Source organism: Crocodylus siamensis, chromosome 2, assembly GCF_052110815.1.
Source record: "Crocodylus siamensis isolate JL-2025a chromosome 2, ASM5211081v1, whole genome shotgun sequence".
Lineage (NCBI taxonomy): Eukaryota > Metazoa > Chordata > Crocodylia > Crocodylidae > Crocodylus > Crocodylus siamensis.
The window spans coordinates 211,790,021-211,811,400 of record NC_143396.1 but is presented as its reverse complement, the minus strand read 5'-3'; the positions used below and the strand labels follow the sequence as shown (position 1 = coordinate 211,811,400).

Sequence of the window (21,380 nt, the reverse complement as noted above, 5' to 3'; positions counted from 1 at the left end):
TCTTGTTGCATATTCCAAGTGGTACATATGCCCCAGTTTGACAAACACTGGTATACCAGCTTAAAATTTATTTTGGAAGTATTTTAGGATGAGAGTAGAGTGTTATTTTACATTAAATTATTAGTCGTAATCTTAATATTATCAGTGCTATTTATTTGTCATTTACGTCTTGAACAAGCAATGCGATGCTGCGGCTAGTAAAGCGACCAAAATGCTGGCGTGCATCCATAGATGCTTCTCGAGCAAATCCCGGGACGTCATTCTCCCCTTGTACTCGGCCTTGGTGAGGCCGCAGCTGGAGTACTGCGTCCAGTTTTGGGCTCCACAATTCAAAAAGGATGTGGAGAAGCTTGAGAGAGTCCAGAGGAGAGCCACGCGCATGATCAGAGGTCAGGAAAACAGATCTTACGATGACAGGCTGAGAGCTACGGGACTCTTTAGCCTGGAAAAGCGCAGGCTCAGGGGTGATCTGATGGCCACCTATAAGTTTATCAGGGGTGAACACCAGGATCTGGGGGAACATTTGTTCACCAGAGCGTCCCAAGGGATGACGAGGTCGAACGGTCACAAACTCCTGCAAGACCGTTTCAGGCTGGACATAAGGAAGAATTTCTTTACTGTCCGAGCCCCCAAGGTCTGGAACAGTCTGCCAGAGGAGGTGGTTCAAGCACCTACACTGAACACCTTCAAGAGTAAATTGGATGCTTATCTTGCTGGGATCCTATGACCCCAGCTGACTTCCTGCCCTTTGGGCAGGGGGCTGGACTCGATGATCTCCCGAGGTCCCTTCCAGCCCTAATGTCTATGAAATCTATGAAATAAGTATTCTACAGGCTCAAGAACTATAACTCCTTTCTCACTAGGCAACTAGGAGTTGATTTTACCATAAAAGATACCAATCATACAGATGAGAGGACTCACGTTTGTGTACTAAACTAGATTAGCCAAAACCTGCTGTAGCAGCGCACCTTTGCGTATTTGCCACTTTAAGGGCTGAGTCAGGCAGCCAGCAGGTGCCTGACTGGGGCAGCCATTTTAGAACACAGGCTGCCTATAAAGAGACAGCAGTTTTAGTGCTGGCAGCAAATAGAGGCATTGCCTGGCTGAACTGCTGTATGGAGGGAGCATCTAGCAGGTAAGAGCAGGCAGCTCTTGGTCCTGGGCATGATCTAAAACTGCACCCTGCTGCTGAAGGTGGCCCAGTGGGGTTCCTAGTGGCGCAGAAGCCCCCCCGAAAATGTCAGGCCAGTTACCTCCATGGTGAAAGGCAGGTAGGCGTGCCTTAACCCTGGTCCCCACCATCTGGTGGGTAATCATGAGAGCTGTGGGAGTAGTGGGGTGAGGTATGCTCATGTGTAGGCACCTGAGCCCAGCAGAGATGTGAGATCCTAGAGACCCCAGAGGGGGTAGCATGGGGAGCATAGTGTGAGGCTCTGCACAGAGCAGGGCTGAATTGGGAGTAGGCCTGAAGGGCTGTGCATGTGAGGGGGCTGAGTAGGGCTGAACAGGGAGTAGGCCTGAAGAGGATCAAATGGGAGTAAGCTTGAAGGCCAGCGTGAGGGCCAGCCCCATGAGAAGCTAGTGGCAAGTATGAGGAGGAGACCCCAGGGTGGGGTGTGGTATAGAGTTGCCCAGTGAGGAGCTTGGGGTAGAATCAGCCCAGGGTTTGGCACAAGGCTGGGCCACATAGAGAAGGGGAACTCGCAGGAACTGAGGGACTGTGTAGTGAGGCCAGCATGCAAGTAGCAAAGCCTGATGGCCCAAGAGGGGCTGCTCAAGAGGAGCAAGAGCAATACAGTGTGCCCAGTAATGTGCAGTATACTAGAGGCCCCTGTGAGAGGGGGAGGAGTGTAAGAGACCTCCTGTGAGAGGGGAGGCAGGGTGAATGTGAGAATGAATGGAGCCCAACTTTGGACTGGGTTTGCTCCAGTCTCAGACTGGGGAGTAATCCTAATCTGGATGCCACCTGTGAGGAATGGGCTGCTGTGCAGGAGAGGTTCAGAGCCACAGATAGTGCCCCTTGCCATCGGGGCTGGGAATGGGCAGCCTTCCACATTATACCACCAGTTTATGGGAACAGCAGTCGTGGCAGGTGAGACTGGGTAGACTGCCCCATAGAGACAGGTGGGTGGGCCAGCATGTTCCCAGCCCTAAGCGTGCCCCCTCTCACACCTGCATTTAAATCTCTGCTCTGCAACTGGATCCATTCTATCCTCAGGCAAGATATTAATCTTCTGTGCCTCAGTTTCCTCATCTATATATCTGTATGATTCTCTATTCACATGGGGTTCTAAGGAGTAATTAGCTGATGTCTGTGCAGTGCCTTGAGGTTAAAAGCATTATGTAAATGTTTAATGTTGTTTTTATGTGTGTTGTGGATTATTAAGAGGTTAGTAAGGCTTATTTTTGCATTATGGCATATCACGTAGAGAAAGCTTTCTCTTGGGATCAACTAAAGACAGAAGACAATGAAAAGCAAATCAAGTGCCACATAAATGGTTAGTAGCTAACAAAGTGATAGTTTACACTAGTAAGGGTAGAATGTTATGGTAGTTGTTTTTATAATTTGCCAATAACAGCAATAATTGAAAAGTTAGCACAATATGACTCCGATTCCTACAATAAAGTAATTTTTAGGCTATAATTTTCAATTTGCTTAAATGCAAGCTGTTTAACTTGGTGTTTTTAAATGCAGATTATTAACATTAATACTCACAAAAAAGGATGGATAGTGTCTGATAAAGCTAGGCATGGTGTAAGAAGCTGTGATGCAAACCGCTACATACTGTAGTTTTGTCAGTATACTTCATTCCTCCTCAGTATCCTTTCTATTCTAGTGCTGAACCTGCCATGAGTTGGTACTGCCAATCATTTCAGATGTATTCCCTTGTAACCTGCTCTTAAAATAGGGATGGGTGCTCCCTTGAGCCTAAGTTAAAACTATTAAACTAATTGCATTAATGATATAAACCATGTTTGAACTGAGGCTTCTAAAGTGAAGGGATATCAGATCGAGTAAATTCATTGCATCAGTGGGCTCTAAATTCTCTAATAAATCTATAAAGGGAAAAACTAAATATTGTTACAGTGGAAGGAAAAACAAGCTATTATGGCCTAGGCCCAGTACAGGAATGCATTCTCAAACAATTAAACTGTGTTCTGAAATAATGGAATAAACGTTAATAAAGGTTAATGGAATAAACGTAATTCTGAATTTGCCTCTTTAATTTAAAAAAAAAGCTAAATACACTCTTATCCAAAAAACCCAATACTTCAAGTCCTACAATTCTGAAGACAGGAGAAAGAAAAAATAACCCAGAAGAATTAAGCTCAAGTCCCTGCTCTCTTAGAGGTTCCTTCTAAGGAAAATACTTTATTTGTATTGCTTTTTCCCATCTTCCCTGCTTCATGGGTATGTTATGAGGCCGAAAAGGTGTTCAACCAACAGGCATTTAATGTAAATGGGTCCAGAGACCCAAAAAAAATATCTAAGGCAAGGGCCCACTCAAGCCAGATAATTTATCAGGCTACTGCTATTCTGGTCATTAATTCCTAGAGAGAATGGGACCCAGAAGAGTGGTGTGGCTAGCATCACATCCAGCCACCTTTGACTCCTCACCCTGGGGTGATCAGGTACCCATTAATAGCTGAATCAACAGAAGGCAACGTTCAGCACAAATCCAGAGGACAGCTTGAACTCATACCTCTGGAACTCTACCAACATAACTTAACCACTCTGCAAGAAACGTGGGTTTTTGAGGAGGGTAGAAAATTATTTCAAGTATGTGAAATAGCTATACTACAATAGATTTGGAAATTTTTGAAGGTAGGGGGAGAGTGACCACAAGAGTGAAGGAAGTAATTTGGAAATACCATGTTTTAAATTCAAAACAGGTTCAATTTTGTTAAATTTTAATAGTGCAATGAAATAATTTTAGTGAACACCAGTCCACATTTGAGCAAAATTGTTTTTATTATAGATACACATAGAATTTTATGATTCAGCATTTGTAGAGTCACCATTACCATTTGGAGAAATTTTGTATAATCAAAATGATTTCAGAATAAAAATGCAGAAAAATTTGAGTATAGTTACTAAGAAAAATCTACTGCAATTTGGCACAGACCTGAAAGTCATTATTCAAAAGTATCAAAGGAAATACACCTTACTTGTACTGAACACCTCACAATTTTGCATAAAGAAATTATTTTTGTATTTTCTTCCAGACAGAAAATGTAAAGTTCAAAGCAAAACCTCTTTCAGGTTCTAAAGAAAATGGAACGTTCTTATGCCTGGAAGCGGGCAGAGAGAAATCTTTAAAGTGAAGAAAAATAAACATACCAATGCATTTCTCTTGACCAGATTCTTCATCAGTGTCCAAATCTTCTAAAGCTAAGTAATTATCCACCTACCAAAAAAAAAGTCCCAAAAGGTAAAAAACAAAACAAAACAAAACAAAAAAACCCTGGTAATGAAAATAAGACTAATAATACCATGATTCCCACAGCAAACTCAATAATGCAAATATTGTCATTTTTGTCTACTTCAGCATTGCACTCTCCTCTGTAATTTTGCAGGAGTTTATGCAAAGTGGCTGCTGCTATGGAAAGTTTATTAAACAGTATTACTTGAAGGAAAGAAATATGTTTGGTATACTTCAAATGCAGTTAAAGAAACACTGCCAAAATAGTTAAGGACCAGCTTTAAAAGAAAGTAGGGGGTGGAGAGAGAGCCATAAAACTTAGATAAATTGCCATGTTGGAAGTCTTGCTATTCCAATCAGGATCATAATGGCTGCCAAATTTGGGGCCAGGAAGAAATTTTCCCCTAAATCAAATTGGCCAGGATGTGAGAGTTTTTGCCTTCCTCTTTCATGTGGAGCACGTTTTTTTGGGGGTGGGGTTCTCCTCGGATCTTCTGATTATACACTAACCAACTGTCATCACAGTATCAAGGCATTGGTAGTGTCCTCCTCTACTGTTCTTATACCTTTTTCATCAGATGCTCTTAGTATTTCAGATATTGTGACTTGTAGTTGAATATGAGGATTTGCATTGGCAATTATGGGGATTCCTTGGGTCAACAATTAGCTGAAAACACAGGTGACTTGATGTGACAGTCTTGAAGGCCCCTTCCAATCCTGTTTTCAGGAACTTAAAAAAATAAAAAGTAATTTCTTTTTCTTCAGGGAAAAGATGAAATGTTCCTCTCCAGTTTTGGAAATCTGTTACAGGAGACTGAGAGAGCAAATTTTCTTCAAACAAGAGAGAAGCTGACAAGGTCTAATTTCATTTTCCAAGTTAACTGAAGGGTGAAGTGTAGCAAACTAACACCTTAAAGGAAATTTTTCCAAATTTAAATCATGCCTTTTTAGTATATATATTTTTACCACAATAGTGTCCCTTTAAAAAGGCACTAAGGCAGTGGGACTCAACCTGTCTGGCTGATGGGCAGTGCCCAGGCTGTCCATGGTCAGCCCCATGAGGAAAACAGGGAATGGCCCGGCCCCACCAGCCATGGTTGGGCACGGCCAAAATGATTCTGCTTCACCCAAAAAAGAGACTTTCCCCACCAACTCCATTCAGCCAATTATCTTAGGGAAAAAACAGGGAAAAAATGGTTATTTCAACATTCCTGCTTCCCACAGCCTGGAGATCAATGAATTTGAGCTCTATTGGAGTAAAATGTAGAGGAAACCCCGACAGCTTAGTCCACTGTAAATGTTCATCTCATAAGACAAACGTATGTGAGACCTGCAGCATCCCAACTGATCAGAACTGTTAAACACAAAAATGGAGACACACCAACTATAAAGGGCTCTGCGAATCAAAAGCAGTAGCTTCAAACAAACTGAATGCTAGTGAAGATACTGGAGCACAGCTGTGCTCCCTGTAAGTAACACTGCTGTGTAGCAGAGTTGCTACATATTGTGCAAGCCAAAGCATACTACACAAAACCACAGAAATTAGGCCTGCTGACCTCTTCCAACACAACCCCACACCCAATAACCTGACTTTTGCTATTTATGATGAAAGCATCATACTAAAGATGTAAAGATGTGTCATACTGAAGATGTGTTAACAAAGACCTGTTAACATTTGAGAATAAGATAATTTTGGAAGCAAATAAATTGTAAAATGCATGAGACGAAGAGTAGGTGTGTTCTATTGTTAATCCCCAATTTGAAGAAAACCAAAAACACAAACACATACAATCCCCACCAACCATCCTCCTCTTCTTCCTCCACCCACGGAAATGTACCTTCACTCTTCTGGCCAAAATGAGATCACATTTCTTAGAGAAGCCAACTTTGAAGCCTTCACTCATCACTACCTGTAAGTAGCAAGCAGAGTCATTTAGGTAACTATAACAAAAATACAAATCACACTCAAAGCTCCCACAAGTTTATACATAAGAACAGGCCAAATTTCTGGTCTCTTTAAACGTGTATATATAAAATAAGAAAACGAGCGGGTGAAATGATTTGTGAACAGTGGATGGGTAATCCTCTGAAAACCTAAACAGACCCAAACTAAATCCATCACAGAAACATGTAAGCATTCATAATTAGCATAACAGTAGCATTTAGAACAAAAGCGATATTTCCAAAGGCAGTCTTTCCTTCCATTCTTTTCTCCAGCACAGGTGTAAAGATTACAGACACTAATTTATTGCGTTACAAACTCTTCCTGCTATTATACCAGCGATTTTTCCAGTGCATCCAATTACTACTGTATTTGTTTCTTAAACTGCTAATGTGACAAAAATGTGCAATCATGCCTGAAACTTTTGTTCCATAGCAACAAAGATAAATATTAGGATGTTCCATTAACTAAAGGATAATGGAAGCCTTATAGTGCTTTATGAGGCAGAAAGGCAGATCCCAAGTGGCTAAAATAAGAGACCAAAAGGCAGTTTATCCCAATGAGGGAATCATATTCTTGATGAGAAAACAGCAAAACACTTTTGTTGTCACTATTATTATACAAGAAACTGAAAAAATTTGATTGTTTTAAAACCCCTGCTTGAGTTTCAACCTCACAGGCATGTGCTAGTGAGGAGGAAAATGATTGTTTTTGCTTTTGATTGAACCCTAGCGGCCACAGCTTTTCAAGTCAGTTAAGCGTGTTGCACTATAAATTGCACAAAATGACTTTTTTATACAGAGTTTAATAGAATAAATTCTTGATTACAGAGCCATTCACCCTTTAATCATTTCTTACCCATGAAGGGGTCTGGAGACTTTGTATATGCGGATTCTTATCGTTTTCCATTTCATAGCCTGCCTGATGTTACATCTTTCCCAAGACACACATGGGGCCTTCAAGCCCCAAACTTGAAAGTTTCAAGAGGTTCCCTATAGCCCAGCAGCTCTGCACTGGCTACTGGCTCATTATGAAAATTTCCATATTGAAGAATTTATTGTACTGTAAACGCACCCAAACTAGCTCAAGTAGCAGAAACAATTTAGCTGTAGCATCAGGCAGTCTCTATCCCCAAGTCAGTACATACTCTCCCAAAGAGCAACTGGAGCCCTTTAGAAGCATAACAGTCTCTTCTAAATGAAGTCAGGGCTTTCTTTCTCTCTGCATATTTTTACCTATCGTTTCTTTAATGCTTGCCTCTATGGACCAAACTAATCTTGTTACCTGATCTTCCTCCAAAGGCTGTGATGAGAGAGATACTGATGATTCTTTGCTTCTTGCACATAAGACACTCTCTTTATTCCTGTTTGGTAACTCATGAACGGAAAATGTTTTTTCTAAAGAATCCACTTCAGATGCTTGGGATTTCTTCTCTACTTCATCTGCAGGAAAAAGATCATGCATTACATCAGAGAGCATAAAGCACCCTCCAAAGGAAAAGAAGAGCCTAATTAGGACTCATACTCACCATGTTACTGGCACAAATATTAAAATTACTGCTCTTTCAGTAGAATTTTCATTCACATCCTTAGCTTAAGACAGGGATGTCAAACTCATCTGGCCCCACAAGGCACGGGGCTGGTCCATGGGCCAGATTAATGGGCCAATTCCATTGGCTAGGCTGGACCCACGGATCACATCCCCCCACCTCTGCTCACTCACCAGATCCAGCACATGCAGCTTCCCTCCAGCTGGTCCAGGACCCACAGTACACACAGCACCTGTCCCAGACTGGCCCGGGCAGGTGCCATGCACAGTGCAGGTCCCAAGCTGGCTGAAACAGATGCCATGTACAGCGTGAACCCTGGGCTGTGAGCACAAGGCCAGTCCAGTTTATGCTGCGTGCAGTGTATAAGTTAACTCTGGAACCAGAAGAAACATGATGGGGCTCCATGGGCCACGTCAGGCCCATGGACTATACCTCTGACCCCCCTGGCTTAAGACTTGTCTGTGTCATGTATTTGTACTGAGTGGCCCTTATTAGCATTTTGAGCATTAAAAACAGCCTTCCTCTTGGGTATTCAACATTCAGTGTTACCAGAATGCACAGAAAGGTACCTAAAACTAACACAATGGGTAAAAAGCAGAAAGACAAAAGCTAAGTTTATAACAAAGGCTGTTGCGTCGCTCTTCATTTTAAACCTTGTTTTCAGATGTTGGCCACTATCTGTATGCTGTGCAAAATAGAATACAGGCATGCCTAGGCCTGCAGGTGGTGAAACAAACACCTGCACATTCAGAGGCAGGATCTACTCTCTCTGACACCAGTGTCAATCCACCATATCTGCATATCAAGAGAGCTTCTGAAAATGTATATAGCTGTAACTGAAACCAGAACATGATCCTCATTCCATAATACCAGTGCAAGTTACAACACCTGCATGTCCACTGTAATACCTGTGCTTGTGTAGGTCCATCTACTAATCAACTCCGCAGTAATGTGTCATTGTCTATACATGCACCTCCAGTATTAAGATGCAGTAAACTAATTCACTCCACCATAGGATAGTACTGTCGGGAACAGTACTATCTTACAGCAGAGTATTTTACTGCACCAAAATGCATGTGTATATGGTGACTGGAGGTGTAAATTGTGCCCAGTCTGCCCAGCCAGCCAGAGGCGTGCTCCATCTTGGCTCAAATAGGTGCTGTTCTAGGCGCACCTGCAGATGTTGTGCCTGAGAGCAGTTGACTCCAGCTCAAACTGCTGCAGAGTTTATTGCGTCACATTAATTGCACACGTACATACACTCTGCGAGTATGGATTTGCATTCATGAAACACACTGACCAGCCTTTAGGCTACTCCATGCACCAAAAGGTCACCCTCATCCAATTCAATAGATATCTTTCCTCTCCTAGAGAAAGTGATAGGTGAGGGCAGTTCTTATACCCATCCCTGTCTCCACATCTAGACCAAGGATGGAATCAAATTCAAGCCTTTCTGTGTGAGGAATCTGCAGATCATAAGAAAAATCCTATGGTATCTAAGAGGGAATGAAGCTCTGCAGTTTCTTTGTCAAAAGTGTTGCTGGTACAGGGATTTGAAATCTCCCAGGATAATGAGACATGGAAGTATGCCAGAAATTTGGGTGACAACTGTGCTGGCAGTTTTGATAATCTAGACTCTAGAGTATAGATAAGAGGCTATACAGAAGTGGACTTATCACCTATTATCACTCATAGAAGCCTGAAGGAAGGAGTTAACTGCTGTACATGAATAGCAGGGTTAGAAGCACCAGTGAGACTTCAGACTATGAACTGAGCTCTGGCTAAGTACCTTTTCTTGCAGGAATGCCTTGAAAAAGAAATTCCAAATACTTGTCCAGAATCACACCCTGCAAAAGGATTTGTTTTCTACCTTGTACTAAACCCCTACCCACAGGGGCTAAATTGTGAATTACTATCTTCTTCTTTGACTATATTTAAGCCATCGTTTATAGCACCCTCCTATTGTTACCAGTCTAGCAAAGAATCCTGTCATTTGAGCTGAGGATACAAGTGTTTATCAGGATGTATTCATTCACTTAATTTGCAAGGCCTCAAACACACTCTGCAATAACATATTGTCAATTTGGTTTGCCTCAACACACCTGCAACTCTGTTGGGTGGGGACAATACCCTTGGAAACATCTGATGTTTGGCAGACCACAGACTACATCTTGTTACTGAGCTCAAAAATCAAGAAGGTGCACTAAGATAACACTGGCTGTTTTACAGGACTTCTCTCACTAGGTCAATCTGAAATAGTATAGCTTCTCTGAGTGCAATTTTGACCATTCTGGATGGGATTTTTGAAAGTGCATTGTGCTGACCTTACTCTGCCACCTCTAAAGTCTTGGAAGATTTTCTAAGATACAGCTGGAAGTTAGGTTTGCCTCTCAGTGATAAGCCAGGTGGCACTTAACAGCTGTTCATGACTGAAAAGCTCCCATCTTCACTAGGTGCAAAGTTATGACAACTGTGAGCTCTTAAAAAAAAAACCTCACCTCCAGTATCTATGGGGCAGAGAGCTGCCTACTGATCTAGGACTTGATTAGCAGTATCATCAAGCTATCTTTCAGCAATGGGTCTAGGAACTACTTAGAGATCAGTTGATGTGTGTTAAATCTTATTGACTACTGACCTTGCATTGAGAGGTTTTTTTCCCCGTGAACCACAGTAAACAATATTTCAGGAGGTACCAAAAGGAAAATAAGAAAATGTGATTCTAAAAAGTTACATTTGCCATTAGAAAATGGCTTTAGAACAAGAGGCACACATGTACTACTCACCACATGCCTAGATCACAGCAGTGTTCATAAGGAATAATAAATGCACAAGTCTAACCATCTTTCTTATTTTTAATTTGAAAATTCTATTTCGCAACAATAAGAAACACTCTGTGGTGCATTTCTAAGGGATAATTACATGTCTTGGGCATTTAAAGTCAGTCGTGCATTATAATACCACCTAATGTGTAATGTGAATGGAGCATTTTCTGGGGCCTTAATGACAGCCTCAGGGTTAGTGTCCTCAGCAATCAGCTCTCCCAGTCAGTTATTAGTCCCCAGGGACAGCTCTGTGCTCCAGCCATTACTGCATACAAATAGGGGAGGGAAAATATAGCAACATAACAGACAGAGCTCTGCAGTTCTTAGCCATATGAGAAAAGATCACAGAAGGAATCCCTACATTAATAGGAATTAATGAAGTTGCACCACGTAGATCAGAGCAAAATAACAGGTTTGTCTCTCAGATTATATATAGATTCTAGGAATAGTTCCTACCTCCAAGCTCTCCCATTTTGACATTTGGCTTCCTACTACTTTAAAACTATACAGGTTTCCTCTTAAAACTATACTATATCACACAAGAACGCTTGCTATTAATGTCCACCCATACATACACCTTTTCCAGCCAATGAAACGTACACACTGTGCAACTCTCCTGAGACGCTTTTCTGTGTATAGTTCCTGTCTCCACAACCCAAAAAGGATGCAGTGAAATTAGAAAAGGTACAGAGAAAGGCAACATAGATGATCAGGAGTATGGGGCAGCTGGGGGAATGATCAGGGAGCTGGGGGATGGAACCGGGGAGTCAAACCAGGAGCTGGGGGGAAGCCCCTGTTTGTTTCCCCAGTCCCAGATCATTCCCCCCAACCCCTGAAGCTCAAGCCGTGGCTCGTCCAGCTGCTCCCCCAGCTGCCCCACCTCCAGGGAGAGGCAGGCAGTGCTTCCAGCCCCAGGAGAAGCCAGAGCTGGCGGGAATGATCGGGGAGCTGGGGGAATGATTGGGAGCTGGGGGACTGAACCGGAAGCTAGCTGGGGGGAAGCCCCTGTTCGTTCCACCAGCTCCTGGTCCAATTCCCCAGTTCCTGTTCAAGCTCCCATATCCCAATCATTCCCCCAGCTCCCCGATCATTCCCCGCAGGCTCCATGGCTTCTCCTGGGGCTGCCAGCACTGCCTGCCTCATGGGGGAGCAGCTGGGGGAGCAGCCAGATGAGCCTCAGCTTCTTCTGGGGCTGCCAGCTTAAGCCAGGAGTATCTGGCTGCTCCCCCAGCTGCTCCTGCCAACACGGCCTAGTGCCTGCCTGTACAGCAGGGCTTTGTGAAGCTTCGGGTGCTGATTTGATTCAGAGGAGATTCGGCCTGATTTGGTGGCCGAAACTCCAAATCTGAATCGAATCAAGGGACCAATAAAAAGGTCCAAACTGATTCAAAACTCTCTGAATCTTCGGAAAAGATTTGGAGAGCTTTGATGATTTGGGCAGTCCCCACCTGCTGCAGCAGGGAGCTGGAGCTAGACTCGGGGCTGGTAAGCAGGGCTGGAGGAGGGGGAGGGGACCATGAGGGGACGCCTGCCAGGCCCCATCCCCTGCCTGCAACTCCAACCTCCACCCACTACCCCAGCCCTCCCATGGCTGTCCCGCCCACCCCAGCTCCAGCCCTTTAAGAAAAGTGAAGATCACTCAGCAAAATCCGAGCGGTTGCAAAGCTTTCTCTCGTGCGTGGATGACCTCTACCTGACTCAGGCCAACGAGAGGCAAAGCGCTGCTCGACCTGGTACTGGCTACGGGGCACGACCTAGTCGGCGACCTAGTGATTGATGGGAAGCTGGGTGACAGCGACCACGAGCTGATCACCTTCACCATCCGCCGTAAAGCTGGCAAGTCAGTCAGCAACACAGAAGTCCTTGACTTCAGAAAAGCCGACTTTGACAAGCTCAAGAGGCTTATCGGTCAGGCCCTTAGGAACCATGACCCCAAGGAGAGGGGAGTTCAAGAACAGTGGTTGCTTCTTAAGGAAGCGATCCTCAATACACAAGCTAAATCTATTCCAACACGGAGGAAAGGCAGCAAGAAGGCACAGCAGCCCTCCTGGCTCTCCAGGGACCTAGCGGACCTCCTACGGCTAAAAAGGAAAGCCTACAAAGGATGGAGGACGGGATTCACCTCCAAGGAGGATTATTCTGCACTGGTCCGGTCCTGCAGGGAGCGAACCAGGAAAGCCAAGGCTGCAACTGAACTCCAACTAGCTTCAAGCAAGCATCAAGGACAACAAAAAGTCCTTTTTCAGATATGTGGGGAGCCGGAGGAAAAGCAAGGGCAACATTGGACCCCTGCTAAACCGGATGGGTCAACTGGCAACTGACGCCCAGGAAAAAGCCAACCTATTAAATAGGTACTTTGCGTCAGTCTTTCATCAGTCCCATGGGACACCCATGCCTGCTATGGGACAGGGAGATCCGGGTGATGGGATCCCCTACCCTCCATAAATGCTGACCTCATGAAGGAACATCTTGAGAAGCTGGATACCTTCAAGTCAGCCGGCCCTGACAATCTGCACCCCAGGGTACTCAAGGAGCTGGCAAGCGTCATAGCCCAGCCCCTGGCACAGATCTTTGAAAACTCCTGGCGCTCTGGTGTAGTGCCCGAAGACTGGAAGAAGGCCAATGTGGTGCCAATCTTCAAGAAAGGGAGGAGATTGGATCTGGCTAACTACAGGCCCATTAGCCTGACTTCTATCCTGGGGAAGATCTTAGAAAAGTTTATTAAGGAGGCCATCCTTGAGGGACTGGCCCAGGCTAACATCCTAAGGGATAGCCAGCACGGGTTTGGTGCGGGTAGGTCTTGTTTGACCAATCTCATTTCCTTCTATGACCAGGTGACCTATCACCTGGACAAGGGAGAAGAGATTGATGTCAAATATCTTGACTTCAAAAAAGCTTTTGATCTGGTATCCCATGATCATCTCTTGGCCAAACTGCCCAGTTTTGGCCTTGGCTCCACCACGATCCGCTGGCTGGGAAACTGGCTTCGTGGTCGGACCCAGAGGGTTGTAATTGATGGCAGTCACTCATCGTGCTGCCCTGTGACCAGTGGGGTCCCTCAAGGCTCTGTCCTGGGACCCATACTGTTCAACATCTTCATTAATGATGTGGACATTGGAGTCAGGAGTGGACTGGCCAAGTTCACCGATGACACCAAACTTTGGGGCAAAGCATCCACGCCAGAAGATAGGCGGGTGATCCAGGCTGACCGGGACAAGCTCAGCAAATGGGCAGACGAGAACCTCATGGTGTTTAACACCGAAAAATGCAAGGTTCTCCACCTTGAGAAGAAAAACCTGCAGTATCCTTATAGGCTCAGCAGTGCTACGTTGGATAGCACTACAGAAGAAAGAGACTTGGGGGTCATCATTGACCACAAGATGAACATAAGCCTGCAATGCGATGCTGCAGCTAATAAAGCGACCAAAACGCTGGCTTGCATACATAGATGCTTCTCGAGCAAATCCCGGGACGTCATTCTCCCCTTGTACTCGGCCTTGGTGAGGCCACAGCTGGAGTACTGCATCCAGTTTTGGGCTCCACAATACAAAAAGGATGTGGAGAAGCTTGAGAGAGTCCAGAGGAGAGCCACGCGCATGATCAGAGGTCAGGAAAACAGATCTTACGATGACAGGCTGAGAGCCATGGGACTCTTTAGCCTGGAAAAGCGCAGGCTCAGGGGTGATCTGATGGCCACTTATAAGTTTATCAGGGGTGACCACCAGGATCTGGGAGAACGTTTGTTCACTAGAGCACCCCAAGGGATGACAAGGTCGAACGGTCACAAACTCCTGCAAGACTGTTTCAGGCTGGACATAAGGAAGAATTTCTTTACTGTCCAAGCCCCCAAGGTCTGGAACAGTCTGCCAGCGGAGGTGGTTCAAGCACCTACATTGAACACCTTCAAGAGTAAATTGGATGCTTATCTTGCCAGGATCCTATGACCCCAGCTGACTTCCTGCCCTTTGGGCAGGGGGCTGGACTCGATGATCTCCCGATGTCCCTTCCAGCCCTGATGTCTATGAAATCTATGAAAAAAAAAAAGGAAAAAACCCCTGAACTCACCAGCTCCTGCAGGGGCTTCGGGGGCCTCGTGCAGAGCCCTGCACATGACATGGGGCAGCGGAGGGCAGCAGGGATCGCACCCCCCTACCAGGCAGGAACCGCTGAATCTGGGGGATTTTTTCTTTTTCTTCCCTTAAAGGACTGGAGCTGGGGCAGGCAGGGCAGCCATGAAAGGGTTGGGACAGTGGGGGGGTGGGTTGGGGGGCTCGTGTAGGGGCCCCCACACAACATGGGGCAGTGGGGGCAGCAGGGATCACCCCCTTCCATGCAGCACCTGGTGAGTCAGGGCTTGTTTTTTCCAAGTGCCAGGAGCTGGGGCAGGCAAGGCAGACATTGTCAGGGCTGGGAGAGCAGGCCAGGGATGGGCCTGGGTTATTAGAAGATTTGTGGATTCAGCTGAATCAATTAAGGACAGTGATTCGAATCAGCAAATCAAATCACTGTCCCCTGAATCAGCCGAATCCGAATCCAAAGCAAATACTAGCCACTTCACAGAGGCCTACTGTACACAGAGGCCTACAGAGTCTATGGCTGAATCTCCGAATATCTGAATCGATTTGGAGGCTTCCGATTCAATTCAGAGAAATTAATGGGTCTCCCATCGATTTCAATTTGGAGATTCGGCCACTGAATTGGGCCGAATCTCCTCCAAATCAAATTGGCTACCAGAGCTTTGCACAGCCCTAGTATTAATGAACCTTCCCCCATCCATTTTGATGCATTTTGATCAACCTCTTTTCTTCTGTTAATTGGTTGTCTGGTACCCCTGGGAATTTCCCTGCCCCCTCCATTTTCACAGCTCTACCTTGGCTTTTTACATTCACTGTTATTCTTTCTCTCCACCCTCAGACCTGATGAAGAGTGTCTTGTATTAGAAAGCTTGTCTGACTTTATTCCAGCCATGAAGTCGGTCCAATAAAGGTATCACCCCTGCAAAAATCCTTGCTTCTCACCTAATTTCTGAACCATAACAGACACAGCATCATTATAACGCTGCTAGCTCTACCAGTGGTACTCACCATTTGCATAATAGGAGAGGAACTCACCCAAGAAATGGGAGATATGGATTAAAAGCCCTCCTCAGCCTCTGAAGATTCAAACCCATATTTTCCAGTTTCCAGGAGAATACCCTAAGCATCAGACTATAGAAGTTGGGTGTGTTGAAGTTTGGTCACTGGCAAATCAAGGATGTAAGAGTCATGAGATCAGAAGGTGAACAAGCAAGGTGAAGTATGAACCTGTAGTGTAGTGGTCAGGGCTTTCAGCAGGAACAAGAAGAGAATTTCTTGTTCCTAGGGTAATTTCTGTCTAATGTAAATGGCAATTTGTCTACTGGAAACAGGACTGTTTAGAAGACAGTATACACAGAAGCCCACAAAACCATTTTATTAGACTCGTATATTTTCTGAGGGACAGTTTCTCCCTTGACTGCAATATTTTAACCTATTCAGTTTACATTAAATAATAAGAAATAAACTGTAATGTTAATATTTCAGGCCACCAATCTACATAGTAGTATTCCTCAACTCCAAACACTCAAAAATAGACCTATCCCCTTCACCAAACTACAGCTATGGCACTTGGATAAGTCACAAATTGCTGTCAAAAACTTTCTGCAACAAACCTTGCAGGGCTGTTGGGTTATATAATATTAAGCATTTCATTTGATGAAATGTTCACAGCAGCAATTTGATGCTAGAATCGTAACTGGAAGGGAAAAAAAATTCACATCGAAGGAAAAAATAAGCAGTTGCAAAACGCGTGCTGCAAACAGAATGCAAGATAAGCACTCATATCTGTAATGAGTCTACATCACATACTTTGGGTGTTGAGTTCAACTTTACATTGCTAGCCTGGGGCACAGTCCCTGAGGGGTAGTGAGATTCGCTTTAAAGTTATCCAAACTAGCTAGTGCAATCCATAGCTTCCTCACATATATCTTGACAACTGGCCTCCCTTGAAGCAATCACAGCGATTATAAATAAATAATTTAAAAAGACTCCACCCTAAAGACCACTCTACCTAAAGACCAAGCCTAGAAAAACTGCATCTTGTAGAAAAGTGTTTGGGCTAAATTCCTTTGTTGGTGTTCTGAATTCCAACTGTTTTGTGTCCTTTTGAGAAGGAAGAGGGATCAGCTAGCAAAGGGATTGTTCTGCCTTCCCCCTGGCTAGGTGATAATTGACTCATTATTTACAGTCACAGTTCTCAACCTGCCAAGACCCAGTGTATAACACTGGCCTTTACAGCCTGTGACAAAAGCGCAAAATAAAGGACACAAGCACAACCAAAAGTAGCAGTGAAGGAAGCTTGAAATGATGTGGTGATTCACTTATTTAACTTGCAGAAAGTTTTCCAGTTTTACTTTTCAAAAAAATGTCCAATGTCTATATCTAAAAGCAAGACTGAGTCACTGGGAAAATAAATTTGAGCCTTTCTAGAGTAATACATATCATAAACATGTGTCACTGAAAAGCAGGTTCCAGGCTCTAGCACATTGCTATTAGAAAGCATCTCCAGCTGGATATGGGCTCTCTGTTCATCTACCAGCCCTCTGTGTTGTTTAAATTTATTTTTGGCTTCCAATTTGGAGTGGAATCTCCTAGAGATGCCCACTGATCACCCACATACTTCAAAGAATAAAGATGCATTTGTTATGAAGCCACAAGACAGACGTATCAAGATAATAAGGAAAAACTTCCTGACAGTGAAATCTATTAGATGAAATAGTAGCCCCTGAAGAATTATGAAAGTCCTATGGCATGAGATGTTTTAAAACAAGAAGAGACAAAGCAATCAATAATCTACTATAAAGACTCTTGCTTGCCACTGAGTCCTGCATCAGCCAATAAAACCTACTAGATCTTTTTTCTCCTCATTTCTATAAAGAAATTTTAATGGCACTGACAAAAGCGAGATGAGGTAGAAGGTGAAAAATTTGACTACAGTCTAAACATTTTAAACACACAAACAGTGAAAAGGGTAAGAAAGTGTTTTAATTTAAATGTTTTCAGCTGTATATTTGTATGTGCCTGTGCGCCTACTATTAAAAATAACCCTAATTGTCAAAATACAACTTAAATCATAAGTAACTTAAATAATGTGTCAGGCCTGACACTCCAGCTCTGATTTTAAAAGCTCTTCTAATTTTATTTTAATAATCAAGTCAAACTCTGCTTCTAACTATGATAGTAAGAACTCCAGAATAACACTATATTTACCTTATGTAACTGAAAACAAAATGTTCTCCTTCCTTTTACAGTTACAATTATTCTAGGAAAAATTCTTGTTTGCTTTACACCTTTCTAGTCTCAGTGGATTTACATGGAGAATGTCACTCAATGCAAGGTCAGGCCACTGTAATATTACAAACAGAAACCAAACATCCCCAACAGCAAAGTCAGCTGCTTGGTCATTTTTGGCTGAATTTATTAGGGATATGCAAGAAAATTAATACCTAATAATTTTAAATGATTAAATTCTGAAAGCTTTGTTTGAACTTCACTAAAGCAAAGCTCTGATTTGACTTCAAGAACATAGACTACCACTGTGGCTTTGGTACTTGAAAGGAAAGTCCTTGCCAATGTGACCCCATTTACAAAACAGGCTAACTACCCGCTCTTAGAGGATGTCTATTCAGATACAGAAGGTTTTCAGCAACAGCACTATTGAACCATGAAAAAAATAAAATATTTTTAAATGGTCAGATGGACAAAGAGGGGAGTAAACAGGACATGTGACTTCTGCAGAGTCCTAACATTGACAATATGTAAAGTAAAATGCTGGCATGGAATTATTTTTTATGTATATAAGTTTCACGGTACAATAGAGTTGTTGCTAAAAACCTTCCATATTTGAATATGCACCCACTCAGTTAAATCATAGGGCTTAAGTTCATCTGACCATTTCAGTTTCCTGCATGGGCAAAATCCTGCTTTTCCAATCAGCACCAACCAAATATAATCCTATATAGATTTAATTTGAAAGAATCAGGAAAAAATACTGGGTCAGATTTTCAGCTGGAATAAAACAGAAAAGCTACACCAATTGACACTGAAATGCCAAGAGCTGGACCACATAGTGTCAACGTAATAGATCAATTCTGTAAATCTGTCTTAAAAGATCAGAACAATACTAAAGGTTTATGTGAAAAGAAAAAAAACAGTTCTTCAAAGGCATATATTATACAGTGTGCATGATATTATAGTTGCATTGGATTTGAGAGTATATATGAACATGTAAGTGATAACGGCTATAAAATCTCTCTAGAAGCTGGCAAGAAAGAGTTGGCCTGATACCTTTGGCTACTGGACAATCTACCTTAATATGGCCCAACTACAGGAATTTACAGCATGTCAGAGGTACGCCAGCTGGAAGGAATTAATTAAATCTTTTCCAAATGTACTGTGAGAGGCATTCTGTAGAGAAACTGAGCACACATCTGGCAGTGAGTGTCAGGAAGAGGGATCTATAGAAAAAGACTAGAGAACAGCTCAGAGTAATTGTCTCTTCCTCTCTCAGGATTTTGAATGAAATGTGTCACATTTTGGTCCTTTACTTTTACCTTGGTTAAGTGAAACTTGATGTATTTCTGTTTGGTTCTCAGAAAGGCAGGACATTCATTATATTAACTTTTTTTATTTTACTACCAAACTGTTAAAAATGTGCTTAGACTCTAACTAGGAAACCAGCATCCTTTCTTGCTTTCTCAGCACAGTTTCTAGTACTAAACATTTGTATGCTGTGGGAATTGCTGAGGAGAGACTCAGTAAAAAGGCTGGGTGATACACTAATAATACATAAATGATGACAGAAGTGGTCATAGAAATTTCTAAGCATATCTCGTTACGGTAAAATTCAGCAAACTGGCAGATGCTCATCTGATTCTATTAGCATTACAAAAATGGATTCAATTTAAAATGGCTTGATATTAATAATTCTGTACAATTTATTTTTCTCATAACAATTAACATCACGGAAAAAAAGAAAGATAGGGAACAAATCAAAATTACAAGATAAAAAGTAGTAATAATCAAGATTTTTAAAAGTGATTAGAGATGCTAGGGTCTGAAGTATGATGGGCCCAACTTGAGACATCCTGAGGGCAGCTGATTATCAGAATTACTTAATACCCATGCTCTTAAAATCAGGATTTATAAGGTGCTTTAAATTAGGTACCTAAATTACAATTCTCTTTTGAAGGCCCTGGATGGGGTATCTGGATAGACTAAGTGTAGGCTATTACTTGGGCTGGAGGGCCACTAAAATGAGATTTAGTGAGCTGTTGATGGCCGGCAGGGAGGAGCAGAAAGTACTGACTGATCCCATCTGGCCCACAGGCTGTCAGCAGGAACCCAACACTCCTTTCTGCAGCAGCTGAGGCCAGGCCAGGAAGAGCACAAATTCTTCCATTCCCACATCTACACTGAGTAACCATCCTGCCCAAACACCCACCACAATGAACCACTGCTGGCGCATTGCACCAGGAAAGTCAGGTGCAGCTATCCTCAACTGAGTCTCCCCCATTCACGGCAGGTGGGTGGGACAGCTACTCAGCACACCGCATTGCACCCCACCCATGCAGGCCCAGCTGCCAGCGACCACTGTGCCAGGACTGCATAGCCATAGTGCCAACAGGAAGCCAGGGGTGGAAGGATAGATGCAAGAGGTGAAAGAGTCTGCACAATGTGTGTCCCAGCCTTGGCTGCAGCAAAGTGGAGCAATGCGGGGTGCAACCCTCCCTCCCCAGGCTCCCAACAACAGCCAGCAGGTCAGATAGGATCAACTGGTATGCTGGATATGACCTGCAAGCCATCTTTTGCCCATCCCCAAGATCAACAAACTTCAAGACTTGAAGTTAGATCATTTGAATTCTGTTTTTCATCTTCCTACTGAACTTCTATGAGACACAGAGCAATTAACAGACCTGACTATTGCCTGTTTTCTCATGTGTAAAAAAAAGGCATGATGATACTACCCAACCTCACTGACACAGTGCAAAACTTAGCTAACTGATGTCTGTAAAATGCCCTGGTTCCCTTAGTAGGGGTGTGGAATGGCATAGACAGGTATTTTGCACAGCTACACAGTGGATATATCGTAGGAAGGGGTACATGCCTAAGATGCATAATTTAAATTATACAGTGTTAAATTATGTGACAAACCAGCAGTGCTTTATCTTTTGCAATGTTTACATTGCAAATAACCATTTAAAATATGTTTAAATGTAATATTTAGAAACTACAACAAAAAAGCAAGGAAAATTCCTGACAGTGCTTTTAAGAGTCAGTGTTATATGGCTCTTACTGGCACCCAGACTAGAAGTCAAGACACCTAAACTGTTCTCCTGAACCTGCTACTGACCTGCTGTGCAAATCTGGACTAGTCATTTTCATCTCTTTGAGCCTTAGTTTTTCTGTCTGTGTAATGGAGAATATGATACTTACCTTCTGTTATAAAGTACTTTAAAATCTATCATACAACGAATCAAAGTACCCATGAAATAGACGATCTGTTGTTATTTCAGTAAGAATCTTTCACAATGACATTGCCACTCTTATATGAAATTTGATTTTCTT

The 21,380-nt window shown here is 43.2% G+C and overlaps 1 protein-coding gene across 1 annotated transcript in view; it reads right to left on the bottom strand.

The window, feature by feature from the left end:
* The window catches only part of IFTAP (intraflagellar transport associated protein), a 73,923-nt gene that overhangs the window by 26,118 nt on the left and 26,425 nt on the right, over window positions 1–21,380 (bottom strand). Inside the window, exons 3-5 of the mRNA XM_090032956.1 lie at window positions 7,651–7,808; window positions 6,263–6,334; window positions 4,343–4,409 (exon numbers count right to left, since the gene is read on the bottom strand). Coding sequence (XP_089889082.1) covers window positions 4,343–4,409; window positions 6,263–6,334; window positions 7,651–7,808 — 297 coding nt within the window. The remainder of the gene's footprint in view (window positions 1–4,342; window positions 4,410–6,262; window positions 6,335–7,650; window positions 7,809–21,380) is intronic.